This window comes from Geotrypetes seraphini, chromosome 7 (genome assembly GCF_902459505.1).
Source record: "Geotrypetes seraphini chromosome 7, aGeoSer1.1, whole genome shotgun sequence".
NCBI classification, from domain to species: domain Eukaryota; kingdom Metazoa; phylum Chordata; class Amphibia; order Gymnophiona; family Dermophiidae; genus Geotrypetes; species Geotrypetes seraphini.
Genome location: NC_047090.1, coordinates 135,760,287 through 135,782,085, shown reverse-complemented (window position 1 = coordinate 135,782,085; position 21,799 = coordinate 135,760,287). Strand labels below are relative to the sequence as shown.

Below are 21,799 nucleotides of genomic sequence, written 5' to 3'. Positions count from 1 at the left end.
GAGCTTCCTATTACTACGCTAGTGAAGGTGGGGGGAAGGGGGGAGAGGTGCAGAGAGGAGGAGAGGCTCCAGCGAGAAAGAGAGGCGCTGGCACCGGCTGACTGCCTACAGGACATGTCTCTCACCGCAAGAGGCAAGTCCTACAGGAAGTCAGCTGGCACCCCTCCTCACCGGTGTCTTGCAGCACACCCAGAATCTCGCCACGACACACAGTTTGTGATACATTGTCCTATGAATAAGTAGTGGATTCCTCCAAGTCATCTCAATAACGGCCTATGGCCTTCTCTTTTAGGAAATTATCCAAACCTTTTTTAAACTCTGCTAAGCGAACTGATTTCACCACATTCTCCGTCAACGGATTCCAGAGTTTAATGTCACATTGTGTGAAGAAATATTTTCTCTGGTTTGTTTTAAATAGTAGCTTCATCATATGCCCCCTAGTCCTAGTATTTTTGGGAACATTTACACCAACTGAAACATGGTGTAAAGCCTTGCACCTAAATTAGGCATGGCTCCCCATTGTTCTAGAATAGTGCACGTAAATTGGAGGAATGCCCTGCTCCGCCCAGGACCCTCCCCTGGCCATGCCCCCTTTTTGGAGCTGCGTGCATTTATTTTTATTTATTTATTTAAAAACTTATACCCCGCTTAAACCTAAGCAGTTCACAATATGCATACACAGTTTTTAAAAACAATACAACAGATATATTTTTTTAGAACTCTCCAACAGCCCCCACTTTTATGAAACCACGGAAGTGGTTTTTAGTGCAGGCCGGCACGCTGAATGCTCTGCGCTGCTCCTGACACTCATTGCGTTCCTATGAGCATTGGGAGCAGTGCAGAGCATTAGTGCACTGGCCTCCGCTAAAAACTGGTTCTGCTGTTTTGTAAAAAGGGGGGCGGGGGGGTAGTATTATTAAAATAAGCAGCTTTCATACAGATCCCAGTGCAAGGAAGCAGCAGATGAGGAGGGTGTCGGATGAGGAAGCTGCTTACTTTAATAATACATACAGAACCCAGTGCCTAAATTTTAATTAAACCCAATTAGCACCAATAATTGATTTGTTAAGAACAAGTTATCAGGAAGGAATGGCCTAGTGCAGGGGTGGGCAACTCCAGTCCTCGAGGGCCGGAATCCAGTCGGGTTTTCAGGATTTCCCCAATGAATATGCATTGAAAGCAGTGCATGCAAATAGATCTCATGCATATTCATTGGGAAAATCATGAAAACCCAACTGGATTCCGGCCCTCGAAGGACTGGAGTTGCCCACCCCTGGCCTAGTGTTTAGAGCTATAGCCTCAGCACCCTGAGGTTGTGGGTTCAAACATGTGCTAATGTCTAGTAAAAGACACTTTTAAAAGGTCAATATACTAAGCTGAGATAACACAGCATGTTATCACGCATGAGTTAACTTAACAGCCCATATTAACTGCAGTCAAATTAGGTAGTAGCCATATATTTTGTATTAGACATTATTGCAAAAAACAGTTAGCGCTCTTCAGCTTGGAAAAGAGACGGCTGAAGGGAGATATGATTGAAGTCTACAAAATCCTGAGTGGAGTAGAACGGGTACAAGTGGATCAATTTTTCACACTGTCAAAAATTACAAAGACTAGGGGACACTCGATGAAGTTACATGGAAATACTTTTAAAACCAATAGGAGGAAATTTTTTTTCACTCAGAGAATAGTTAAGCTCTGGAACGGTTTGGACAAATTCCTGGAGGAAAAGTCCATAGTCTGTTATTGAGAAAGACATGGGGGAAGCTACTGGACTATTGCTTCTCCTTGGGTTTTGGCCAGGTACTAGTGACCTGGATTGGCCACCATGAGAACGGGCTACTGGACTTGATGGCTCATTGGTCTGATCCAGTAAGGCTATTCTTATGTTCTTACACCAGATAAGTATCTGTTTTGACTAATTATAGTTCTTGTTGAAATTTACATTTTTTGACCATTATTTACCTATATAGGTATTGAGTTAATTTACATAATTATGCATGTCATTGGCCAGTTTTGCATAAATTTTATGGCAAGCCACTCTAGTCAAAGAACAAGTGAAAAGATGATGCAGAATGCCAGCACCGTTCTGCAAAGGGAACAGCATGCATTAACTGCCATATTTTTGTGCATTATCACTTTTGTAAAGTGCAATGCATAATCAGTTTCTAGGCTTGGTTTTAAAGACATTAAATGTACCATTGAACCGGGAGGGCACTGAACCTGTACATCTAGCAAACCCCTCTGCCTCGCAGTCTAGATCAGCTCTGTGCTCTGTAGCCACTGCCAGGTTAATGCCTGGAGATCTACTCACATTTATAATAAGATTCAGGGTGTCATCGTCAGGGAGGAAAATACAAATGCTCCGTCGATCCTGCATGATTCTGTTGTTCTGAAAGTTCAGTTTGTTCATTGTTTTCTAGGCTCTGTTGAGGGAGAGGGAGTTCACAGACACCTCGGGATCAGAGCACTCGACAGTCACGGATTCCTTGTCATTACACACTTCATAAGGTGGCCATCTCTAGACCCATCTCCATAGGCACCATGACTGAAAAATACAAGAGAAAGAGAGAAACATAGTGGCATCAGCAGATGGGGTATTAGAGGAAGTGCGGCTACACATCCATGAGCAATTTCAAGTATATTTTTCTAGTAGGATTCATTCTAGTCCTGTTTGCTTATTTATTCAGTTTTCTATCCCATTCTGCCCAGGGAGCTCAGAACGGTTTACATGAATTTATTTAGGTACTCAAGCATTTTTCCCTGTCTGTCCCGGCGGGCTCACAATCTATCTAACGTACCTGGGGCAATGGGGAGAGGGATTAAGTGACTTGCCCAGAGTCACAAGGAGCAGGGTGGGTTTGAACCCACAACCTCAGGATGCTGAAGCTTTAGCCACTACGCCACACCCTCCTCTAATTCTATTCCTAGTATCGACCATTCTAGTCCTAGGCTTTTCCAACACGACACTGAAAAGTGAGCACTTTGGGCCTGATTCTATAAATGATGCCTAAGGGCACCTAACTCCTAGGCACCACTCAGCACAGTTATCAATCAACCGCTAGGCTCAATTTACAGAATCACGCCTAGTGGCACTTAAGCGGACTTAGGTGTTGCTAGATATCCTAGTGGTAGGTGTTGTTACATTAGGCCAGAGTTTTCTTGGCCTAATCTAACAGCACCTACCACAGATGCCTAAGTCATACCATGCCTATTCTTTGCCCCTAACCATGCCTACTTTTCAGGCAGATGCTGTTAGGCACCAGTAGAAGCCCCGACTTAGGTGTCACTAGGCACTGCCTGGAATTCCATGCACAACTTTAATTAACTGATTTTTAATTAGTTTTTAACAGCATGATCAATTAACACACCAATTCAACTAACTAACAAAAATTAAATTGTGCATGGATTTTGGCTAGGCATCGCCGATATGGGCACCAGTGATGCCTAACCTAAGCACTAGTGCTGCCCGACTCACGATTCAAATCGGTTCACCGATTCGAATCAGGTGAATTGATTCGAATCGGTTCGTTTCTGTAAAAAACTGGACTCACCGATTCAGCCCCGATTCAAGTTCATTCTTTTTTTCACCGCCAGCCGCCGGTCTTGTTCCCCTCTAATGTAACTTCCGGTTTTGCATCGAGGGGGGAGCGTCGAGGGGGGAGCGAGCAGACCTCGTGTAGCGGAGCTCGGAAGCAAAGGGTATTTTTTGCTGGCTCTGTCTCCACATTTCTCCTCTCTTCCCTGCAATTCCACACCCAGTCGAATAAGTAAATGAGCCGGCAGGTGGGCTGAGAATCGGCAGGAGGGTTGAGAATGGGCAGGGGGGGGCTGAGAATTGGTGGGGAGGCTGAGAATCGGCAGGAGGGCTGAGAATCAGCAGGGGAGGCTGAGAATCGGTGGGGGGCTGAGAATCGGCAGGGGGGGGCTGAGAATCAGCAGGGGGGCTGGTGAGTCTTGGGGGCTGGGGATGGAAGCTGGGAATCGGCAGGGGGGCTGGTGAGTATTGGGGGCTGGGGATGGAAGCTGGGAATCAGCAAGGGGGCTGGTGAGTCTTGGGGGCTGGGGATGGAAGCTGAGAATCGGGCAGGGCGGCTGGGGAAGCTGAGAATCGGGCAGGGGGGCTGGGGAAAATTAGAATTGGGCTGACATCAGAGGAGGGGCGGGACCGCGGCAGAGAGAAGACAACTCGGACGACATATGGCAGCTTGCAAAGATCGCTAGAGCCAGCGATCTTCTGCAGGACAGGCTGCTGAAATTAGGTAAATTGAATACGCAGGCATTCAGGGGGGTGCAGACGTTCAGGGGAGGGGGCCCTGGTGTAGAAGTACACGGAGGGAGGGAGGGAAGGGGGGGTTCAAAGAGACGTGCATATGCCGGACTTTGGGGGGAAGAAATAAGGGGTCTAAAAACAGAGGAGAGGGAGAGAGATGGTGGACAATGGGATTTAGGGATGAAAGTTACAGAAAGGGAGAGATGCTGGATGAAAGGGTAGTTGAGAAAAGGTAGATCTGTAGATGGAGATGAAAAAAAGGAAAGATTCCAGACCTCCAGGGGAGGGAAGGGAAACGGAAGAGGAGGACAGAGATGGCAGATGGATGGTTAGCATGGAGAAAGAAGAAAGAAGGAGACCCAGAGCCTGTGACCAACAAGATTTGAACAATGACCAGACAACAAAAGATAGAAAAAATAATTTTATTTTCTGTTTTGTGATTACAATATGTCAGATTTGAAACGTGTATCCTGCCAGAGATGGTGTTAGACCACAAACATGAGCTAGGATTTAACAGAGAGAGGAAAAGTCTTTTTTGTTTGTTTATTTTGTTTACACCACAGCGCCAGTATGGTTAGGAGAAGGCAAAGGGGGTGAAGAGGCTATAAAATAAATCCACCAGGATGTTTGAAAAAAACACCCAATTGGGCAGGAAAATCAAATCGAATTGAATCGAAAAATCGATTCAGTAAGCTGAATCGAATTGAAATTTTTTTTCCTGAATCGGGCAGCACTACTAGGCACCATTTACAGAATTCCCTCCTTTGTTTTCCACACAACAACATACAAGATAGGCGGAAACAGAAATTGTAAATTTCATGAACGCTCATCCATCATTTTTGGCACACACAGGGCTTGGAAAGGATTCTGATTCAATTTAACATAATTAGGCCAAGGCACTAAAGTGCACTAATACTTTCCATTTGGAGGGTGTGTGGGGGGGTAATTTTACAGGCCCTTTCTGCAGCTAAATTAGCATTTTGCATGCAGAAATAGGCATTTACTGAATTCTCTGGGGTACATGCACACACAACCTCTATAAGGTTCTTTAACCTGACTAGAGGCATCCTGGGAAGAGTTACAAAACATGTTCCTCAGAGCTTTCCTGCTGGGGTATTTGTATATCAACACTTGTGTACATATAGATTATATTCATATCTGCCACACAAGTTAAACAGCTTGTCATAAAATTAGCTCAACACATGTATAATACATGAAGAGCAACCTTCAAAGCCATCTGTGCAGCCAGCATCAGCTTAATTTGTTAGGCCTTAGAATGAATAAATTTTGCCTATGTAAATCAGTATATGACCAAAATTCTATCCATATAAGTTGAGGCAGGATTAGGAGTGGTCGGAAGTTGGGACATGAAGTTTACAGATGGCAGCAATATTCATCCACCATCCACAGAAATAGTAGAGATAACTTAATTTATCCATATAAAATTAAGCCAGCATATTCAGTGTTCAGACTCGAATGCACAACTTTGCCGAAAAGTCATACTAAAAAAAAAAAAAGGTCTCACTGAGTATTCTCCCCATAAGCACAAACAACATGATCAAGGTATTGTATGATAAAATCCTCTATTTCCAAGAGGACTACCAGTCCCAACCTTCAAACAACAAACACAATCACCACAGAGCACTTATTCCACATCAGGAATCTCCCAGTAGAGCACTGATGATCCCAGAATACCGCAGCTATGTGCCTAGGCCTTCTCATTAACCTCTAGTATCACTTCCCTCACCCCTAGCAAGCTACCTCTCACCGTTGTGCCTTTTCTCTGCCAGTGCCACTTTGATGGAGTCTATGTCCTGTCACCGGCCAACAGAGGGAAGTCTCAGCATCAGAATAAGGAACTAATTTGCATATGGATGCTACAAAGACATCTGGGAGCTGTCTACTCAAACTGAGCGAAAAGGGGATTTGAAAACAAGACTTTCAGAACGGAATAACGTAGAAAATTAGAGCTCTTTCTGGAGCTTAGAAAATACTCAAGGGGAAAATGCTGGTGAAAAGCCTTACTCTCAGTAAATCCTAGAAATCAAGGGGCCAGAGTGCTCAAGCCAAGTAGGGCTTTACATATAACTGTGCAGTTGGCTTCTGTTCATGTGATTGCTGATAATCTGAACTGATTTTTAAATCACCAGGGTTGACTTGCTGCATGAAGGACACAATTTACCAAAACTGGTGAAAAAAATGACAAGGGCCTAAATGCACTACACAGGCTCAGAAAGACTGCATGGGTCTGCTGCAGTTTGATTTTTGGCCAATTTCAAAAGAGTGACTGATGCTTAAACATGTTTGCATGCAAATGATTTCAGTGGAGGCTCATCGTAATCCTCATCCGATCCTGCCGATGAATTGCTGTAAGAGCGACTCTCACACATGCGCAGAGCTGGCAGAGGAAGCCCCAAAGCAACCTCCTGCCACTCAGCTGCTTGGGGCAGGAAACCTTTCTTTTTTAATGGACACAGATGTTGTGTGTGTTACCCATGCATAATATCTGTTCTCATTTAAAAAAAAAAAAAAAAGTTGTGCCGGCCCCTCCTCCCAACCACAGCCATCACCCTCCTCCCAACAACAACCGCAGGATCCTGCCCCCCCCCGCCCCCAATGATGATGGCTGCTCCCATGACAGCGACAAACCCAGAGAGACAGGAGGGATGTCTACTTCCTCTTGCCTCAGTAACCCAACTGTGCATCCGGGCTACCTGAACACCCCCCCTCCCCCGGCCTCTCCCCCCGGCACTCCCCCAACATCCCCCACAAAGATCCCCCTGCCACCACCCCATCAACAAGATCCCAAAAGACAGCCCTGGTGGGGCCGGGGTCAGCTCAGAACCTCCCCCAGCTCAAGCCCCTCCCCCCTACCTCATTGTAGAAGCCAACAAGAAGGATGCCCACTCCCTCTTGCCAGCAGGCCTGCCTCTTTGAATTGGCAGGCCTTCTCCTTCCCGGTGCATCCTGGAATGCACCAGGGAGGGGCCTAAGGCCCTGATTAGCCTGAATACCTTAACCCCTCCTATGGGAGGAGCCTTAGATATCTGGACCAATAAGGGCCTTAGGCCACCTTCCCGATATGGTATGTTATATTAATTTCAGGGCTGAACTATGGGTAGGACAGGTATGCAACTGGTCTTGACCAATCTCTTTTTTCAGATCGCTAAAAACAATTACTTTTTTTGTGCATCAGGAAGCCATGTTAGACCATAAATCGCTCTGCTAGTTTACATGGTATTTCAATATTAATGACCTTATTTGTATGGCCGGATCTGAGATGGAGCGATTGTGCACAAAACCACGCGGTGAACCATTTTGTGCATCAGGTCGGCAAATCCGATCGTCGCTGAACCAGTCAAAACCGGTTTAGTGACGATTGTTAGACAATCACTGCCTTTAGAGCATCTGGGCCTGACAGATAGAAGGAAAGAAAAACAAGAAAGGCTAGATGACTCTGCTCTTTCAAGCAGCGGTGCTTATTACTAAGAGGAAAAATTACACTGTTAAAAATGTCAAATCTCTCCCTGTTTTCATTCCAGCAGCAGGGAGAACACTTTCCCTCCTCTAATGCTTTTTCCTTTTATCCACCCTTCCCGAGGAACTCTTTCCTATAGGTTTCATCACTTGGATTTCCACAGGATCCTAGGGCCTTGTTCTCTTGATTAATGATTCATTTTCCACATTTTAGTACTCAAGACAAGCTGGCAAGGACCTTAATAACATATGGCTTTTAACCTTCAAATGAAGCTGATGAGACTGCAGGGTTCTTCACAGAGTTCTCAGTTACCATATGTGACCATCTCTGGGTAAACATGACTTAAAAGTCACCAGACTTAATTCACATTTTCCCAGGGACAGTCACATTTAGTCCCCTTTTTAATGCTGAAGGAAGGGAGGAAATATTTTCCTGACTGATGTGGACGTTTGAAAAGGGTGACCAGCCTCTATCACTTTACATCTGTTGCTGAGGGCTGTCTGTCTTGATAATATCACACTCTCATTATCTCTATTCACTAATGAGTGATTCTAATTAGAGATTGTTATCCGCGGCTACCCACGGGTAACCTGCTGAAACGGTGTGAGAAAAAGTCATGGTCGCCTCGGATACAGGGACATATCTCCTCTTCTCCAGGGAAAAGAGTCCCAGTTTCTCCAATCTCTCAGCCTATGAAAGGTTTTCCATCCCTTTTATCAGATGTGTCGCTCTCCTCTGAACCCTCTCGAGTAACGCCATATCTTTCTTAAGGTACGGCGACCAATATTGGACGCAGTACTCCAGATGCGGATGCACCATCGCCCGATACAATGGCAGGATAACTTCTTTCATTCTGTTAGTAATACCCTTCTTGATTATACCTAGCATTCTATTTGCTCTCTTAGCGGCCGCTGCGCACTGTGCCTTCGGTTTCATTGTTATGTCCACCATTACCAGCATCTAAGGCAGATACTGACCGGCGCCTAACTCAATCCATGCCTAAACTCCACCACTAACCACGCCTACCTTCCCTGTAGATGCCTCAGTGTAGACACTCACTGTGAGGTGGTATGTGCCTACTGAGTTAGTTGCCTAACGACTAATTTTCTAAAATTGTTTATTAATTGGATTTTCAATGGCGCTTTTCATTAACAAAGCTGATTAACCAATTAAAAAAAAAAATTAAGTTAGGCGCCTAACTAGGTCGGCGCCTTTTATAGAATCAGGGCCTAAGTGCTCCCATTGTTACTGCGTTTACTCTGCAGTATCCAGCTAGCTTTGGAGCCGCTGGATCTGGTTCCTCTTCAACTGTATTAGTCACAAACACATTTCCAGAGATATAATCTTGGGGATCTTCACACTATCTGATCCAGAAAGAGCAAGATTCTCTTTAAAATATTTTTGAGCAAATATTCTGGTGAATTGGAGATGCCTGAAAATCTTGCTCGGGGGAAAAAAATCTTTGTTGAATATTCTCATCTACTTTCTTCAGCCTCAAATTAAATAGAATGCAGAAATCAGAATGGATACGTCTAAGTCAGGACATGTACAATTCTGGTCGTTTTTTCGGAACAGGATCTGCTGATATACAGCCTGTTCTAAGATACATGCAGGAATGCAGTGAGCACATCCAATTTACAAATATAAACACGGAAAAAAATCAACAGAGCAAACATGGCTACTTGCATGTATACGTTGAAAAGTACCATATGTGTTGGCATCTACATATGAAAAAGTCAGCCATTTTTCAAACCTAGATGTATAAATGCTGCTAATGAGGCCCCAACTGTCATTCAGTTCTGAAGAGAAAAGTAAACACTGGGGAATTAAAGAAGAAATCTCTCTATGTCCTTCCTGCACAAGGCTGGCCTTAATGTGCACATCTAAAATGATTATAGGTTCATAAGATCAGGTCGATATCCCATTGTGAGAATTTTCCCACATACATGTCTATTCCATTTGTAAAAATATATGGATTATAGTCCCACTCAGACTCTAACCATATCACACCCAAACCACACCCCCTTGCAATTTACATGCACTAAGATATATATATATATATATATATATATATATATATGTATAAATACTAGCTTTACATATGTGTAAGTGTCTGTATTTTCAAAAATAAGGACTGTTGTGCTTTAGATTGGTCAAGTCAATCTCTATTGAAATGACATGGCAAAACCTAAAATGAGCTGTTGATGTCAGGAAATCTTCAAATTCCACAGAGATGAAACTGAACAATGGACCAAATTTCCTCAAGGGAAATATTATGTTATGTTCCGACTTATATCTTGCCAAATCCTCACATACCAGAGTTCTAAGCAGGTTACAATCATCAGAATAACTTTACAGCTCATATACATACAAAGATTGAGCTAGACCCGTTATATCATTTGCAATTATTACATGCATCAATATATGGTAGACTTTCAGTTAACCGACACCCATGAGGATTGGTAGATGCCGCATAAATGTAGTTTCTGATTGCTTGAGAGTTACTATTAAAAATAGGCCTAATACTATGCCCCATACTATGCAAAACCATAAACTGTTCCAGACAAACTACTGGATCTGTGGTAGGCAAAGCGTGGGTGTACTTAGGTGTGGTGTGCCAAGTTTACAGGGCTGTGGAGTCGGAGTTGGGGAGTCTGAGACAATTTTGGGTACCTGGAGTCGGAGTCGTGGGTACCAGAAACTGAGGAGTCGGAGTCGAAGGATTTATTTACCGACTCCACAACCCTGCAAGTTTACACTTAAATTTCTGTCAGAAATTGATTTTATTTTTATTTAAAGTATTACAGTATTTCTTTCAAATTCTTCCGGTTGCTTGAGAGCTAGGGTTGCTTGAGTTCCGGTTAACAAAGAGTCTATTGTATATAGTACGTACAAAGACTAAATTAAACCCGCATCATCTTGAAAATTATTACAGGTTTCTGTGGGTTAACCAATATCAGTTCTTAGGTAGTGGCTATGCAGTAGAGTGCATTGTACCAGCACTGAATATTTGGCTGTCTTCTGGGGTCTAAATATCGGACTGTGAGAAGCAAAAGCAGGAAGACCCGATGTTCCACAGAAAATACAATGTTCTTGACTTTTTCTTTATTTCTTCAATCAATGTAAAAAAAAAAAAAAAAAAAAAGGAAACGTCAAGAACATTGTGTTTGTTTTTTGTTTGTTTGCTCCTTTTTCTGTGGAACACTGGGTCTTCCTGCTTTTGCTTCTCACAGTTTGACATACTGTTGACCCACCATGGCCTTTCCTGATGTGGACACTTTTTATTTTTATTTTTTTTAACATCAATTGAAGAAATCCAGGAAAAGTCAAGAACATTGTGTTTCATCCACAGTTTGTTTTTTTCTGAATATCTTTATTTTCTTTCTTTCTTTCTTTATGGAGGAGAGTGTGGCATTCCAGTTAGAGCTACAACCTGAGGTTGTGGGTTCAAACCCCATGCTGCTCCTTGTGACCCTGGGCAAGTCACCTAATCCTCCACTGCCCCCGGGTACATTAAACAGACTGTGAGCCTGCCAGGCTAGATAGGGAAAATGCTTGAAGTACCTGTATGTAAACCGCTTTGAATGTAGTTGTAAAACTACAAAAAAGCAGTATATACAAGTCCCAATCCCTTTTACATTCCTTGTTTTATTCCTCTTATTTAATGGCTCTAAATTCCAAACATTCACTTGACTTGAACAGAACTGAATAAACTGACTAAAAAATAAAATAATTGGATTCATAGGCTTGTTTTCTGTTTCAAGTCATTGAAAACAGCTTTTCATCTGCCCTATGGAGAGGAGAGAGAAATAAAGAGAATAAGAAGAGGACGATTTAGTTCCATTCTATCTGGCAGAATAGAATTTCTCCTTCTCCTCTTGCAGTGAGCAGACATTATTGCCCCAAGCTTAATCCATTTACCTCAGACACTATCAGTTACATTATAATCTTTTATAAAAGGTTTTAGCTTACAAAAATGAGAATCACTCTACTAAATTATATCACATCTGAGTTCAAAACTACCAGCGATGTTTTACTTTAATATAATAATAAAAATAACTTTAGTCTTTTATACCGCCATAACCAAAAGCTCTAGGCGGTTTACACTAAAAAGAGCTGGACAATCAGCAACATACAATAATACAGTAAAAAAATACAAATACAGGTATTTGTAAAATAGAATTTCAAAATTAAAACTCACTAAGTAATAAACTTATCGAACAAAGTGGTCTTAATTAATTTCCGAAAACTGCAATAGGATAACATAGCTTGCTGAATACATTTACCTAACCAAGATTGTTGTCTACCAGCACTACCACTTGTGTCCTATTCTGGATCTGAGGGCTCTCAACAAGTGTCTGGTCAGGGAAAAGTTTCACATGCTCTCTCTTCAGACATTGTACCCCCTAATTGACAAGGGGGACTGGTTATGCTCCCTGGATCTCAAAAAGACCTACACGCACATCCCGATTCATCCAGCCTCTCGCCAGTTCTTGAGATTTCAGATGGGGAATCTCCATCTACAGTATCGTATTCTCCCCTTCGGACTCGCGTCTTCCCCGAGGGTGTTCAAGAAGTGTCTTGTGGTGGTTGCAGCAGCCCTGCGGACGCAGGGTTTTCAAGTATTCCCTTATCTCGACGATTAGCTCATCAAAGCGTCATTTCAACCAGAAGTTATTGCAGTGACCCAACAGACTATTCTGTTCCTTCAACGTCTGGGTTTCGAGATCAACTTCTCCAAGTCCTAGTTGTGTCCGTCCCAATCTTTCCAGTTCATTGGAGCGGTGTTGGATACGTTTCATCTCTGATCGTTTCTGCCTCGGCCTCGTCTAGAGGCTCTCATCCGCCTTTGCCGGAGTGTGTCTCTTCTTTCAACCATCTCAGTCAAGAGCATGATGGTCCTGTTGATTTGTTCACCCATTTCAGGATACAATGAAAGCTACTACCACTACTTATCAATTATATAACACTGAAAGGCACACACAGCAAATTTTGACATTTATAGACGGTCTCTGCTTAGAAGAGCTTACAATCTAACTTGGACAGACAGACATGACACATAGGGTTGGGGATGCAGAACCCAAGGTGAGAGGAGTTAGGAGTCGAAAGCACTCTCAAAGAGGTGGGCTTTTAACTGGGCCTTGAACACTGCCAGAGACGGAGCTCACTGTAGGGATTCAGGCAGCTTATTCCAAGCAGCTCCTCTTAATTCACCACTCCACCTCCATCAAAATATTCTGAACATAATGTGATGCTAAAGGATGGCTCAATGACATTTATATTCAGGCCCACAAGTGTTCTTAATCCTAGCATGATTTCATCCATATCTGTATTTTGAAAAAAGACAATTCAGAATTTCTCTTCAATGACTTTTCATTTATTAAAGAGATCTACCTACCTAATCAATATGTATTTATACTAATCCAATTTGTTACATCTCTCGTGTTCTGTAAAGTATTTCAAAGCGTGCAATTATCCAGTTAGTGGCAGTTCTCAGTCAGATAATGATGCAGCCTAGTATCCTGCAGACTCCTATGTACTAGATGCAGGCAATGTTTATTATACCAAATATTTTATGCAGTTGAAAATACCACCTTATAACAAACCAAGGGACCTGACAGTCCGTGTTTGGGAAACACTCCTTCCTCAGAGGTTCATGGTTGCTAAGGTATAAAGTAAACTGCAATAAAAGGTATAAAACAGCCATCTGTATGGTATCCTTCTCCACTTAGAATGTGCGACGCAAAACTAGTAAAACAAAAGCAACGTTATTTTGCCATCTTGAGACCCTAAGCATACCTCACAGGGTCTCCCCAAAATATGAGAACACAATAGCATATGCAAAGTTTGTCTGGGGCTTAATCTGACCCCCGACTGCAACAGGTATTACTAGGTAAATGCAGATAGCAATCAATAATAAAACTGTAAGATTCTTGATGTAGATTTCATAGTAGAATTAGCAACAAAGAAAATGAAATAAAGTGATTTTTACATTTTGTGTTTACTGTATATATATGCTGGGAATGTGTTGTGACCGTGGAGGAAGTAGGTAAGGAAGAAGGCACTTGCAGAGTGCCAAGCTTTACGGAATGGGTCAGTTTTAAGCATTTTTTAACATGCAAGGGTAGTTTGTAGAACCAGTACTGGGGCTGGAGCAATTTTGTGGGGTGATTGGGCAATACTAGGGGGTTATTTTGGGGGCTGGGGCAGTTTGTGAGGTGGTGGTGCAGCTTGTAAGGTGGCAAAGGAGTTGGGGATATTTATTTGGCCTGGAGCAGTTTGCCAGGGCTTGTTTCTGGGGATGGGGCAGTTTGCAGGATGGTGTAGCTGTTGTGGGGAGGAAGGCAGGCTTTGTAGGGGGTAGTGGCAGTCTGAAGTTTTGGAAGAGTAGAAAATCCACCTTTTGAACTGCTTTGCCCTGTTCCCTTTCTTCCACATTTCACTCTAAAAGATTCAATGCTACAGAAGCTGTAACGCCTTTCCCCATAGAAACGAATGGGGTCATTAATGTCAAGCATCATGATGAGAAATTCAAGTGAATACATGGAAGGTAGAGAAGTGATTTGCACCAAACAAGTGAGAGGTCTTAGTGTGACCACATCTGATGTGGACAAGAGAGTGGCAAGAACCGGAGGAACACTACAGTTTATAGAGAGAGGTTTTACCAGAAGGGGATAGAGCAGTGTCTCTCAAACTTTTTTAGCTCCGGCACACCAATCTGAGCAAAATATTTTTCGCGGCTCATTATAATTGAAATGATAAAATTGCAAAACCAACAAAAAATTAAATTTGAGAGTTATTTATTTAAAGTTCTTTAAGCTATGTCTGGGTAATTGTAACAAATGGTGTAACTAAAGTAGATAGAATAGAATTGCTAATCAATGAGATGGATGTGCTTGTTTCTGAGTGGAAATGAACTCAAAACCCAGCTCGATAGTTGACAAGCATACATCGACCATCCGCAGTCGTTTTCTTTTTTCAATTTAATTTCTGTCCCAGTAATTTTTTTTTAAAAAATTTGGGACCCATTAACAAAATTTTGTTTGACTTGATCATTAGTATTACCCTTTAGTTTCTCTATGAGTGTTGAACACATCCAGGAAGGGGGGGAGGGAAGGAGGGAGGGGAGTGGTAATATATACTTATTATTATATTTGAATGTAATGAGTGATGTTTATTGAAATATTTGTTCATTATCTGTTGCACTTTATGTTGGCTTGAAAAGGAATAAAGAATTTAAAAAAAAATTAATTTCTGTGAGAGTTGAAAATCCAAGTTCGCAAAGATAAGCAGATCCAAACGGTAACAAAGCCTTGATTGCTTTGTTGTTCAAGTTAGGATAACTACTACACTTCTCTCTCCATATCCACGGTGGTTAGGGGCAGAGCCGGCCCGCGAATATTAAAAAAACCTGTGAATAATATTCAGGCCGGTTCTGCCCCTAACCCCCGCTTCCCCTCGGCTATTTTAAGGACTGTAAGTCCCTCCTTAAGCCTTACTTGGTGGTTTAGCGGGTTTTCGGGCAGAAGCGATCTTCCCACGCTCCTGCCCCGTGCAGATCGCTCACAGGAAATGGCTGCCTTGAGCTCCCGTTGTCTCTCGAGACTATGATGGGAGCTCAAGGCAGCCATTTCCTGTGAGCGATCTGCACGGGGCAGGAGCGTGGGAAGATCGCTCCTGTCCGAAAACTCGCTAAACCACCAGGTAAGGCTTAAAAGGGGGAGGAGGGGGGGGGCTCACAGGGCTTAAAATAGCCTGAAAAATGAAAATGATTTTTTTGGCAGAAAATCACAAATAATCGAAACTGTAGACACGGAAACCGCGAATACGGAGGGGGAAGTGTACATAAAAAATAAAACTAAAATTACTTGCAGTTAGTTTTCAAGGACCAATCACCTCCAAGAATGATGCTTGTTTGGGCGGTTGCATCCTTATAAACACAGATGCATGTAACATTGGCAGACTCTTGCCTATGCAACATACATGTCATCTATTCTAGTGTATACTTATGAAGGTAATTTTAAAAAATAAAGTAAAATTCTGCAATCTCTCATGGCTCACTCAGAATCTCTTCAGGGCACACCACTGTGTCGTGGCACATAGTTTGAGAGACACTGGGTTAGAGTTTCAGTACAAAGCACTAGTGTAGTGTTGTGTTCAGTTCTGGAGGTTGTACCTCTAAAAAGACAGAGAAGACCTAACACACTGGTTTTATGAAATGACACTTAACGTGCATTCCTTAGAGCTGTATTTTAAAATATTTTAGCTTGCATTCCTGCTTTTTTATGCTCAAAAAGATAAAACACATAGATCCCTTCACAAACAACCTCATGCCACCAGTTTGAGGACCACTTCCTCAGAGAACCAAAGAGGGGAGATAGGGCAAAACTATTCAAATAAGAACATAAGAATAGTCATACTGGGTCAGCCCAATGGTCCATCTGGCCCAGTAGCCTGTTCTCATGGTGGCCAATCCAGGTCACTAGTACCTGGCCAAAACCCAAGGAGTAACAATATTCCATGCTACTGAACCAGGATTTTGTAGACTTCAATCATATCTCCCCCCCAGCTGTCTCTTTTCCAAGCTGAAGAGCCCTAACTGTTTTAGTCTTTCCTCATACGAGAGGAGTTCCATCCCCTTTACCATCTTGGTCACACTTATTTGAACCTTTTCTAGCGCCGCTATATCTTTTATGAGATAAGGAGACCAGAATTGAACGCAATATTCCAAATGAGGTCGCACCATGCAGCGAAACAGGGGCATTATAATATTCTTAGGCTTCTTTTACTAAGGTGCGCTAGCGGTTTTAGCTCACGCTACAATACCGCACACGCTAAATGCTAACACCTCCATAGAGTTTGCGTCAGTATTTTTCTTTAGCGCGTGCTAAAAACGCTAGCACACCTTAGTAAAAGGAGCCTTTGTTTTGTTAACCATCCCTTTTTTAATAATTCCTAGCATCCTGTTTGCCGCCACTGCCTAAGATCCTTTTCTTAGGCGCTAATCCCCAAGGTGGACCCTAGCATCCGGTAACTGTGATTCAGGTTATTCTTCCCAAGGTGTCAATGATCAATGTACCTTCTCAGTATAAAAGTATCATAATAGCAGGCTCCAGGAGTACAGACCAAGAAAAGACAGAAGGATATATCGAGAGAAAGAAGAGTGGAGAAATGGAACAGCCTGCTAGGGAGGAAGTGAGAAAAAATTGTACCAGTATTTAAAAAAAAGCAAGAGATAAACATAGATGAACCTTATGTCTGAAAGATGTAAAGATTAAAAAACAGTAGGAAGGACAAATGAAGAAGCCAGATGGGCCATTTGGTCTTTCTCTGAGATCATATGTTAGGTTTCTATGTTTAATTCAGGCACTCTCTCAAAATGTTCTTCAAGATTGCTGCTCTGTTTGGAGCTGAACAATATTCCAGGCCTCTGTGATTTCAACCTTTAATAGGTGCACAGAAGCATGCCATCACCCCATACACCAACAGCTGTGCACTAAAATGCAAGTCACGTTTGATTTAGCTATAGCATGCCAAAGCTTTGTTTTTAAGCACTGTCTTTTACTCTGGACTAAACCCAAAACAGGAAGCATGCATCCCATCAGTCTCTGAACTGAGTGCATCATAACCATAATCTGTCCCCACTATCACAAGTGAGCTGTTCAGCAGCCAACTGTGGTTGATCCCATCCATCCTTTCTTCCTATAAAGAGGAAGAGCCCGATATTGAAACAAAGTTGAGTTCCTAAATTTGCACCCTATTTTCAGCCAAACTTAGGAGCCTAAGGTGGTTGGTTTGGATGGGCGATTTGCATGTGAGACAAGCCTAAGCTGGCACTTAGAAGTTCATCTTACATAAAAGTTTAAGGCCCAGATGCTCTAAAATCACCGGTAAAATCCTGTGGATCTCTGTGATGCCAGAAAATTGTCTGATTTGAAAAGTTTGACGATGTTCAATACTTGGTCGGCAGAGGCCCACTGAAATTTCATCCAATCAGTCCTTGCAGAAAATGACTGACATGTAAGCAGAATGGTTCATAGTCAAAAGCATGCGGCGACAAAGGCGCACCGAGACAATTGAGCGCAAGGTAGAAGCCCGCGCCGAAGAAAATCAGTGTTTTAAGGGGCTCCGACGGGGGGGAGGGTGTGTTAATACAGATCGCGCCGGCATTGTGGGGGATTTGGGGGATTGTAACCCCCCTCATTATACTGGAAACTTAACTTTTTCCCTGTTTTTTAGGAAAAAGTGAAGTTTTCAGTATAATGTGGGGGGTTACAACCCCCCAAACCCCCCCCAACGCTGGCGCGATCTGTATTCAGTAAAGTGTGGGGGGGGGTTCCCCCCCCACACACACACCCCGTCGGAGCCCCTCAAAACACTGTTTTTCTTCGGCGCGTGCTTCCGCCTTGCGCTCAGTTGTCTCGGTGCGCCTTTGTTGGCGCGCGCTTTTGACCTGTCACCAAGCAGAATAGTCCACGGAAAGAGGCATGGATGTGCGCATAAGCAGCAATCCTAGGTGTGCCTTATAGGAGCGCATCATAGGCACATGTCATAAGGGGAGAGAAGGGGAGGGGCAAAATGTGAAAACATTTTTTTTTTTCACTGCCTCGGTGGAACAAGTGCTCCTGAAGTTGGCAGCCTGCTTTGGCAGGACAACTGCTCTTGCATTTGCCCTCCAAATATGATGAACTTCTACCTCGCACGCAACGGACAACCTAAGCTTTGATGCGAGCAGCTTAGACGCGCCTTCAACACACGTGGCTGAGCTGCGGGTTTTAACACTACCAGCACCCCCCAGACCAGGCGGTAATTTTGGAGCGTTAAAAGTTGGCGCTTCATTTTATGCATCAACAGATGACGTTGGAGCATTGCTCGGAGCAGTTGCTTTAATATTAATGGCCTTGTTGTAGTACATTTACTGTACACAGCAGAGTCGAAGGCTGCATGGAAGCACGGAAAAGACCACGGTGAGCCATTATGTGCATCAGAAGGTAAAATACTTCAATGCTAAACCAATAAGATCTGGTTTATCATTGATCGTTAAATGCACTGTAGGTTTAGAACATCGGGACCTTAGTTCCCTATTTTACAAAGCTGGGATTATTCAAAGCTGAGATTATACACATCAAAAACCCAAGTGCATGCACATGGCAAGGGAGAATGATCTGTGTAAGTTTTGAGCGGGATTAGGGCATGCTGGTAAAACCTGGCCTACTGACACCTACCTCAATGATACCTAGAGATGCTATTGCCTAAGTCCACTTAGACACCAGTGCACGTGATGCTACAAGTGGCACCTAGCAGTTGATTGACAACCGCATGGAGCGGCGCTTACAATTTCGATGCACGTAGACGCTGTTTACAGAATCTGGCTCTCAGTCCTAGTAGATTTTCAAAGAGGTCTTTGAATATAAGGCCCTAAGTGTTCAATAGTGCAATAAAGAATGATGTGCACATAAACTCATATGACTTTTAAATATAAGGCACCTGATCATGAGATATGCAAATTAGTGATATCCCAACCAGGCACAAAGGCCCTGAAATTCAGAATGAAGGCAGTCCGGCTACTTCCCACAGTCGGCAGCAATCCTGGATATCTAATGCCAGGGCCTTATCCGGCCACCAGCATTCCAGGGTAAAGTTCACCACCATGGACTGAGCAGGCCAAGCCAGTAATCAGTGTCTGGCCACCTAAGGCCTTGAAGCCGTAGACAGACCCACCTAAAAAGCAGGTCTATCTGGCTGTGTGCCTTAGTCAGCGAGCCGTTGAATATAGGCAGTGACCAATTCGGGCTACTTACCGGCCTAGATATTCAGCAAAGATAGCAGGCCATCTTCCACTGAATATCAGCAGATAGCTGGCTAAGTGCTATCTGGCTGGCCAGGAGGTGCTAGAAGGAAGACCTGGATGTTTTGGAAGATTGGGCATGGTCAACCTGACTTTGGTCTTTAACCCTGCCCCACAATAAGACATTTATGCATGTCTCAGAACAAGTGTAATTTTCTCATGGATGCAAATTTCCCTTTGTAAGATGGGGAAATCCATATCAATATAGTAGGCCTACCCATATCATTCCTTCTCCACTTCTTTACCATGCAGCCTGGAAAATTAAATATGATGCAACTCTCCTTGTTTAATTAGTTCCCTTTTCTAAACTAGCATTGAAATGTGTATGGAGAGGAAAGAACAGAAGAGATCAGCAACACAGGAGTAAAGTTGCAAAGACTAGAGTGCAATGGGCCCAAGAATACAACAAAGAAGGTGGAGTCTCTTAGTTAAGGAAGTGAAGTTTATTGTAAGACCTGATACAGACAGTGTTTTGGCAAAAGTGTCTGCAACAGGGATCATGTCTCATACACCAGATGCTTCCTATATGTTCAATTATATCAGCCTTATTTTGAATAAATCACAAGAATGCCAGATTGGTGTGGTCTTCACAAAAATGCATTCACTTTCTGTTTTATTTGAACATATGCATATGTGTTATCTTCTATCTACTTTGTATGTTTTGCAAAAGAAAAGAAAGCTGACAATTACATCTCAAAAACTCCCTTTTATCTTTTATTATTTACATTTTTTTAGCATTGTATTTTGTGATTTCAATTCCATGATTTTAAATGTGTGATGTATAGATGTGCATATTTTATTTTGCTGTTCTATTTTTATAGGCCTTATCTTTACATACCCCTGAGGAAGGCTTTCACAGCCGAGACATAGACCATGTTGGGGTCCATTACCATAAGGATGGAAAGACTCTTATGTTAGACCTGCATACCTTTGTGCAGATGCATTATTTTATTCATGAGTTTTCAATAAACTGCTCCCGAGTTTGGCCGAGCGTGTCCCTACCCCACTCCTTTTTGGTTTCATAAATTATACAGCATACACACACACAGCTGTAATTCTGTGCAAGGGCACATATGTTCGGTTGGTTCTGGTTATGGAAGCCTAACTTATAAAGCCACATTGGCGATGCCTTTTTGAGTTTCTCACAGAGGCATCCTGTTATACAATTAAATTAGCCCTATAATGACTTTTAGCAAATGTTCTCTGCACGCCAGGAGAACATGGCAAGCTGACAGTCTAGTGGGAGAAGGCTTTTATTTCCTCACAGTAAGCTTTTCTTAATGAATCATTATAGCTGTCTTAAAAAAAAAAAAAAAAGCATGGTTCTCTTTTCCAACATGTTCAGCATGTACTGTCCAAAGGAGAATATGAGCTTTTTAATGAGCTAAGGCAGTGTCTCGCAAACTTTACAAGCCACGGCACACTAAACTGGTGGCTGCGGCTCAAGGGCACCCGGAAATGTGCGGACATCAACGCGATGATGTCACGCGTGTACACGATGTCATCACTTCAATGTCTGTGCATGTGTGGAGGCCTTCCAGATGGGGCTATGAGCCGCCAGTGGGCAGTGCTGACAAAGAAGAGGCACAGAGAGGAGGAGAGGCACTGGCGGCGGCTGACTGATGTCTGGTAGCCCTACTTATAGCAAAATCAGCCAGATTTAAAGACTACCCTGGCTTCTACATGCCAACAAATCAATCTTAAAAAGGTTCTCTAAGCAGTCTCTGGCACCATACGACCACAGGCTGTAAACCAGGGGTGTCAAAGTCCCTCCTCGAGGGCCGCAATCCAGTTGGGTTTTCAGAATTTCCCCAATGAATATGCATGAGATCTATTAGCATACAATGAAAGCAGTGCATGCAAATAGATCTCATGCATATTCATTGGGGAAATCCTGAAAACCCAACTGGATTGCGGCCCTCGAGGAGGGACTTTGACAACCCTGCTATAAATCTTAAAACATTTCCTTACTTATTCTTAGTAGAGGTTCTTTCCTGTTCTCTCTGGGCCTCCTTGATTTTCCCTAATTCCAGGCTCCTTGTACTTCCTGGATGGAATCCCACCCTCTTGACTAGGCTATCTTTCTTGGGGCTAGATGCACTAAACATGGTTGGTAAGACCGTGGTTGGGGGCTGATTTTTTGGCCGATTCCAAAAACAGTGATCGATGCTCAAAGAAGTTTGCATGCAAATGACTTGTA

At 43.0% G+C, this 21,799-nt stretch overlaps 1 protein-coding gene across 1 annotated transcript in view; it reads right to left on the bottom strand.

Annotated features, from left to right (window-relative positions):
• The window catches only part of FRMD6 (FERM domain containing 6), a 171,822-nt gene that overhangs the window by 96,247 nt on the left and 53,776 nt on the right, over nt 1–21,799 (bottom strand). The window contains 1 exon segment of the mRNA XM_033950666.1: nt 2,315–2,548. Within this exon segment, the coding sequence (XP_033806557.1) occupies nt 2,315–2,413 (99 nt within the window). The 5' untranslated portion in view covers nt 2,414–2,548.